The 7,927-nt window shown below is 46.9% G+C and overlaps 1 protein-coding gene and 1 long non-coding RNA gene across 7 annotated transcripts in view; one reads left to right on the forward strand and one right to left on the reverse strand.

Moving 5' to 3' along the window:
• shf (WNT inhibitory factor 1) overlaps nt 1–7,927 on the forward strand; it is a 492,096-nt gene that overhangs the window by 171,129 nt on the left and 313,040 nt on the right. For all 6 annotated transcript variants that reach the window (XM_077641125.1, XM_077641124.1, XM_077641126.1 and 3 more), the window contains exon 2: nt 1,318–1,457. In XM_077641125.1, coding sequence (XP_077497251.1) covers nt 1,318–1,457 — 140 coding nt within the window. The remainder of the gene's footprint in view (nt 1–1,317; nt 1,458–7,927) is intronic.
• LOC144107896 (uncharacterized) overlaps nt 73–7,927 on the reverse strand; it is a 14,428-nt gene continuing 6,573 nt past the window's right edge. The window contains exons 2-3 of the long non-coding RNA XR_013309431.1: nt 1,303–1,435; nt 73–286 (exon numbers count right to left, since the gene is read on the reverse strand). This is a non-coding gene — a long non-coding RNA (uncharacterized LOC144107896). The remainder of the gene's footprint in view (nt 287–1,302; nt 1,436–7,927) is intronic.

A 7,927-nucleotide genomic window follows, 5' to 3' on the forward strand; every position in this document is an offset into this window, starting at 1 on the left:
ACGTCTATTTAGCGCACAGCCTTCCAAATGGAAGGTGCGCAGGAAGCACACAAGAAGAGGGCAGATTCATGCGGAACATGTGTGACGTCATTCACGTCATATAAACATAATGCTGATGGTATAGCGGAAGAAAATTTCGAAGATCGGTTTCTAGAGAAGGACAGGACGCAGTGAGTGTCTCACCTGCCGCTTTTCACCACCACGCGAGGGAAAGTACGAAGTGAAATAGGCGCAGCACTGAAGGGCCTTTTGCGTTTTGCCTCCATCGATGCGGGGACTGCAGCACCTGGGACATAGATGGAATTTGAAGACCATAAGGAAAATATATATGTATTTCCCTTTATTTTGCCGTACCATGTGGGTCGTTAGCGACGCATCAGACGTCATGTGGAGCACTTCATTAGGGGATATAGCACAAAATGGGAGGCCAGATGAACGGGACACATAGAAATAGACTGCCATGGGCAGTTACCAAACATATGGCTAAATCGAATGAAGGACCTAGGTGTCCCTGCATAGAATAACGGCAGCATCGCAGAAGGAACATGATGATGCATTCTCTGTAAAATATGTACCTATCTTCATTCATGGAATGTGGATGAAATTGTCATGCGTAAGATTCAGAGCGCCTCACTGATTAGCGTATGCATTATTCCAAGTTTATTTATCGTAAAACAACAATAACGTTGGTTTTCAGTACGCATTACACTAAGAGGCCCAAAGCCAAAACTGCCCGAGGAGGCTTCCTAACAATAAGCTCATCGAGAGGTGATACAAAATGCAACAACAATTGATAACACTAGGACGTGAATTAAATTTTGAACCTAGCAAATAGCCATATGGTGTGATGGGAAACTTCGCTAATTAGTTCATTAGGCATCAGCCAGTATCCTCACGAAATACTGTTTAATGCCGCCCTGAATGAATGTAAAGCACATGATGGCTTAATTTGAAAGTGAAAACAGTTTTATAATGATACGCCAGCAAACTTAACTGGCAAGCAGAAATTTTAAAGAGAAATATCAGCCACTCGTGAGTACTTGTAGAAACTCGGAGGCCTGATGGTGTGGAAAAGTATGTTTCCTGTATGTTTTTTGTATGCCTTCCCCATCATTTCCGTGTATTTCCCCATAGTGCGCGTGACGCCATACGCTCTTGAAACAGGAAACAATAGCACCTCCGAAGGCAAACACAGTGGAAGAACGACGCAGGACAAGCGCAGAACAGATGTCATGCGCTGTACGTTTTAATTCTATCAGCCAAGCTGAAAGCATGCGCAACTCTGGGAATGTAGCAACTCACATGGTGGCGGCGCAGGCTTCCCGATGGAGATCTTCGCCATCCTGGACGGCGTGGTGCTGCCTTACATCCTGGACCCCAACTTCGAGAAGTACCTGCCGGTCATCCCTTCTGAGGTGGACTCGGTGAACTTCACCTGGAAGGCCGGTGAGAACAAGGTTAGAGGAGCCTCTCCCGTCCACTGCCGCCACAAGGGGGTCGCGGATCAGAGGCGCATTCATTTCATGCTGAGGTATGGATTGCAATAAGGAAGCAATCAGCCAATCGACTGCAGCGGAAAGCTATGCAGCTTTCACAAAAACTTGGTTATTGAAGAAAATGCCTGTGCGATTATACTTTCTCATTGATCCATTTGGCCAGGGCTTCTGTTCGCGATTGAATCAGCTCTACGAACATCTATGCAATAACGTCAGGCCACGCTGTTCACATGACCTGTTACGCCATCAATCAGAGCCAAAGTCACTAGCAGCTTCGCTGCAAAAAATTTGTTCCGGCTCTTGAATCAAACCCGCCGGCCAGCAGATGGCAGGACGAGGCCGAATTCATCGGTCCAGTTTGTTTCGGGAAATCCCTCAGCCCGCAACATCAAATCTATCAGAACAACTACTACTGGGCCTAGTTGGTATATCATACTTACGGTTTGTGGAGAGAGCTAATTGTGCACACGAACGGACACACACACACACACACACACGTGACGAAGCGCTGAGCCCGATGTACTCGAAATTAGTCAGTCGACTACTGGCGTAGTTGGTATGGCATCCTTATGCTTTATCGAAAGTCCAATAAGGTGGCGGTTTGGGCTTGTTGGTAGTGCATGACGTATAAAATAGCCCAACACCAGACAAGGACATGAAAGAACACACACGAGCGCTTTCGAAAGCCCTAGCTGTGGACACGAACCGAGACACACACATACAAAAGAAGAGGCGCTAAGCCCGATCTTTGCGATGAAGGCAATATTGGTGCTAGTTAGTATGAGATCCTTAAGGTTCTTGCAAAGCGCTAACTGTACACACACACACACTGTTTTTGAAAAGCGCTAACTGTGCACACGAATGCACATACAAGAAGTACAAAGCCTCACGTGGTGACAGTGCTGGCTTAGGGGGCCCGGTTTACTCTCATTAACATTGTAGTCGTGTCATTAACATTGTAGACTACATGAACATTGCAGCCAGCACTGTCGCCACTGCAAGGTCCATTCTTAGAAACGGGGCCGTCTAAAGCCGTGCATGCCCCTGTTTAAAGGAGTCAAATTATCAACCGCCACAATGATAAGCATGTTAGAGAGGTTATTGAGGCTCCGAATATTTCACACGCAGGCAACTAGTGTGTGAGCGTGGTATCATTGGCACTATCAGCAACAGAGCTCGCTTTTCCAAATCGATGGCAACCACTGAAAGCTGAGTTGAATAGCTTGTTTGTATCAGCTGACTCGATCGCTCTTTTGCGTTCCATGCTGTGGTTCATGTATTAATATGTAGCAACGGCAAAAGATACACTGTTGACAGTTGGCGCTGATGTCGTTTTGTGTTCCTCCTGTTGTTACGCGCTGCTCTATTATTATGTATCACCAACTCGCCCAACAAGCAACAGTTCTGGAAAGCGCCAACTGCGCACACGAGCGCACACACGCACGCGACGAAGCGTAAAGCTGGGTGTGCTGCAAATTAATTAGTAAAGCTACTACAGGGGTAGTTGGAATGGCACCGTTAAGGTTTTTCGAAAGCGCTCACTGTGCACACGAACGGACATACACACACACGCACGCACACAAGAACAAGCACTAAGCCTGACGTATTCGATAGAATGTCAGTAGAGCTACTACATGGGCTGGTTGGTATGGCATCCTTAAGGTTTTTCAAAGCGCTAACTGTGCACACGAACGGACACACACACACACACACATACACACAGCCTGACGTATTCGATAGAATGTCTGTAGAGCTACTACTGGGGCTGTTTGGTATAGGCATCCTTACGGTTTTTGGAAAGCACTAACTGTGCACACTAACGGACACACGCACGCGACGAAGCACTGAGCCCGATGTACTCGAAGTTACTCAGCAGAGCTACACACGGGTAGTTGGAATGACATCGTTACGGTTTTTCGAAAGCGCTCACAGTGCACACGAACCGACACACACATGCACACACACACACGCACACACACAAGAACAAGCACTAAGCCTGACGTATTCGATAGAATGTCAGTAGAGCTACTACTCGGGCCGGTTGGTATGGCATCGTTACGGTTTTTCGAAAGCGCTCACTGTGCACACGAACGGACACAGACACACACACTCACAGGCACAAACACACGGGCGCGCACACTCACACAAGAAGAAGCACTAAGCCTGACGTATTCCATAGAATGTCAGTAGAGCTACTACTGGGGCCGGCTGGTATGGCATCGTTACGGTTTTTCGAAAGCGCTCACTGTGCACACGAACGGACACTTACACACTCACACGCACACACAGACACACACACAAGAAGCACTAAGCCTGACGTATTCGATAAAATGTCAGTAGAGCTACTACAGGGGCCGGTTGGTATGACATTTATTTATTTATTTATTTATTTATTTATTTATTTATTTATGTGCATACTGCAGACCATGGTTAGGTCCAAGCAGGAAGGGCAGGTGCACAAAAAGCAAAAGTAAAGCAACAAAAATACAATACAGCAAAGATAATGTAGTAAAACAACAATACAGCAATGCAAGACAAAGCAGAAAAAATACATAATACGCAATATCAAAGATGGCTGAGGAACGCGTCTGTTTTTCAGGGTTGATTTGGTTCGGTTAATGAGTTCCAGTCAGATATGGTGCGTGGGAAAAAGGAAAACTTGAATGAGTTAGTCCGGGCAAAATATGGTTTTAAAAGAGCTTTGTGATAGTGTCGTGTATTCCGTGTTGGCATTGGGGAAAGATAAGCAGAAGGGTCAAGTCTGAGTTTATTATTAAGAAGTAATGAAAGGAAATCTAAACGAAAATTTCGTCTTCTTACCTGTAGTTCTTCAATACCGTTAGCACGCATCAAGTCTGAGGGGGAGTCAGTGGGTAGATATTTTGAATATATGAATCTAATTGCTTTCCTTTGAACGTTCTCGAGCTTTCTTATGTTAGACTTAGTATACGGGTCCCAAATTATGCAAGCATATTCAAGCTTGGGTCTAATTAGAGTATTGTAACCTAAGAGCTTAACGTTAGCGGGGGCGTTTCGAAGTTTATGCCTTATATAACAAAGCTTACGGAATGCGAGTGAACAGATGTTATCTATGTGAGAGTTCCAGGAAAGGTTATTAGTAAGTGTTACACCCAAGTACTTTACGGACGCTACTTGTTGCAATGGTGATGATTCTAATTTATATGCATATTGTAGAGCGTTTATCTTGTTAGTTATGCGAAGAGAAACACTTTTATCTGCGTTCAGTGTCATGTCCCAGCGCTTGCACCACTGTACAATATTAGTAAGCGTATTTTGTAGGTCACTCTGATCGTTTTCATTGCTAACATCGCGAAATAAAACACAGTCATCAGCATATAATCGAATATGTACTCCAGTACAAACTTCACCGATGATGTCGTTAATGTATATTAGAAAGAGTAGTGGCCCCAGTACGCTTCCCTGTGGCACACCTGATGGGACTGGGAGACAGCCAGACTGGTGACGACCGATTGAAACATGTTGACTCCGGTTAGTTAGATAATCATTTATCCAGGAAATAAATATAGGCGGAAGTCCAATAGTTTTTAGTTTTAGAATAAGGCTGTGGTGTGGAACTTTGTCAAACGCTTTACTGAAATCTAGAAAGATCGCGTCAATCTGGCTGTTATTGTCAAGTTACGGTTTTTCGAAAGCGCTCACTGTACACACGGACGGACACAGAGACACACACTCACACGCACACACACACACACACACACACAAGAAGCACTAAGCCTGACGTATTCGATAGAATGTCAGTAGAGCTACTACTGGGGCCGGTTGGTATGGCATCGTTACGGTTTTTCGAAACTGCTCACTGTGCACACGAACGAACACAGACACACACACTCACATGCACACACACACACACACACACACACACACAGGAAGAAGCACTAAGCCTGATGTATTCGATAGAATGTCAGTAGAGCTACTACTGGGGCCGGTTGGTATGGCATCGTTACGGTTTTTCGAAAGCGCTTACTGGGCACACGAACGGACACACACACACGCACACGCACGCACACACGCACACACACACACACGCACACACACAAAGAAGCACTAAGCCTGATGTATTCGATAGAATGTCAGTAGAGCGACCACTGGCGCTGGTTGGTATGGCATCGTTAACGCTTTTCGAAAGCGCTCACTGTACACACGAATGGGCACAGACACACACACACTCACGCAGGTACGCACACACACACACACACACACACACACACAAACACACACACACACAAGAAGCACTAAGCCTCACATATTCGATAGAATGTCAGTAGAGCTACTACTGGGGCCGGTTCGTATGACATCGTTACGATTTTTCAAAAGCGCTCACTGTGCACACGAACGGACACAGAAACAAACTCACATGCACGCACGCGCACACACGCGCACACGCACACACACACCCACACACACACACACACAAGGAGAAGCACTAAGCCTGACGTATTCGATAGAATGTCAGTAGAGCTACTACTGGGGCCGCTTGGTATGGCATCGTTACGGTTTTTCGAAAGCGCTCACTGTGCACACGAATGGACACAGACACACACACACGCACGCACACACACGCACACACGCACACACACACACAAGAAGAAGTAATAAGCCTTACGTATTCGATAGAATGTCAGTAGAGCTACTACTGGGGCCGGTTGGTACGGCATCGTAACGGTTTTTTGAAAGCGCTCACTGTGCACAGGAACGGACACAGACACACACACACACACAAGAAGAAGCACTAAGCCTGACGTATTCGATAGAATGTTAGTAGAGCTACTACTGGGGCCGGTTGGTATGGCGTCATTACGGTTTTTCGAAAGCGCTCACTGTGCACACGAACGGACACAGACACACACGCACATACACACATACACAGCCTGACATATTCCATAGAATGTCTGTAGAGCTACTACTGGTGCTGTTTGGTATAGGCATCCTTACGGTTTCTGGAAAGCGCTAACTGTGCACACGAACGGTCACACGCACACACACACGGCCTGACGTATTCGATAGAATGTCTATGGAGCTACTACTGGGGCTGTTTGGTATAGCCACCCTTACAGTTATTGGAAAGCGCTAACTGTGCACACGAGCGGACACACGCATGCACACACACATACGCGCGCACACACAGCCTGACGTAATCGATAGAATGCCTGTAGAGCTACTACTGGGGCTGTTTGGTATAGGCATCTTACAGTTTTTGGAAAGCGTTAACTGTGCACACGAACGGACACACGCACGCACGCACACACGCGCACACACAGCCTGACGTATTCGATAGAATGCCTGTAGAGCTACTACTGGGGCTGTTTGGTGTAGGCATCCTTGCGGTTTTTGGAAAGCGCTAACTGTGCACACGAACGGACACACGCACGCACGCACGCACACACACACACACACACACACACACACACACACACACACACACACACACACACACACACACACACACACACACACACACACACACACACACACACACACACACACACACACACACACACACACACACACACACACACACACACACACACACACACAGCCTGACGTATTCAATAGAATGCCTGTAGAACTACTACTGGGGCTGTTTGGTATAGGCATCCTTACGGTTTTTGGAAAGCGCTAACTGAGCACACGAACGGACACACACACACACACACACAGCCTGACGTATTCGATAGAATGCCTGTAGAGCTACTACTGGGGCTATTTGGTATAGGCATCCTTACGGTTTTTGGAAAGGGCTCACTGTGCACACGAACGGACACACACACAAACACACACACACACACAGCCTGACGTATTCGATAGAATGTCTGTAGAGCTACTACTGGGGCTGTTTGGTATAGGCATCCTTACGGTTTTTGGAAAGCGCTAACTGTGCACACGAACGGACACACGCACGCGACGAAGTACTAAGCCCGATGTACTCGAAGTTACTCAGCAGAGCTACTACACGGGTAGTTGGAATGGCATCGTTACGGTTTTTCGAAAGCGCTCACAGTGCACACGAACCGACACACACACGCACACGCGCACACACACACACACAAGTACAAGCACTAAGCCTGACGTATTCGATAGAATGTCAGTAGAGCTACTACTCGGGCCGGTTGGTATGGCATCGTTACAGTTTTTCGAAAGCGCTCACTGTGCACACGAACGCACACAGACACACACACTCACAGGCACAAACACACGCGCGCGCACACACACAAGAAGAAGCACTAAGCCTGACGTATTCCATAGAATGTCAGTAGAGCTACTACTGGGGCCGGTTGGTATGGCATCGTTACGGTTTTTCGAAAGCGCTCACTGTACACACGGACGGACACAGAGACACACACTCACACGCACACACACACACACACTCACACACACACACACACACACAC

Source organism: Amblyomma americanum, chromosome 10 (assembly GCF_052857255.1).
Source record: "Amblyomma americanum isolate KBUSLIRL-KWMA chromosome 10, ASM5285725v1, whole genome shotgun sequence".
NCBI classification, from domain to species: Eukaryota; Metazoa; Arthropoda; class Arachnida; order Ixodida; family Ixodidae; genus Amblyomma; species Amblyomma americanum.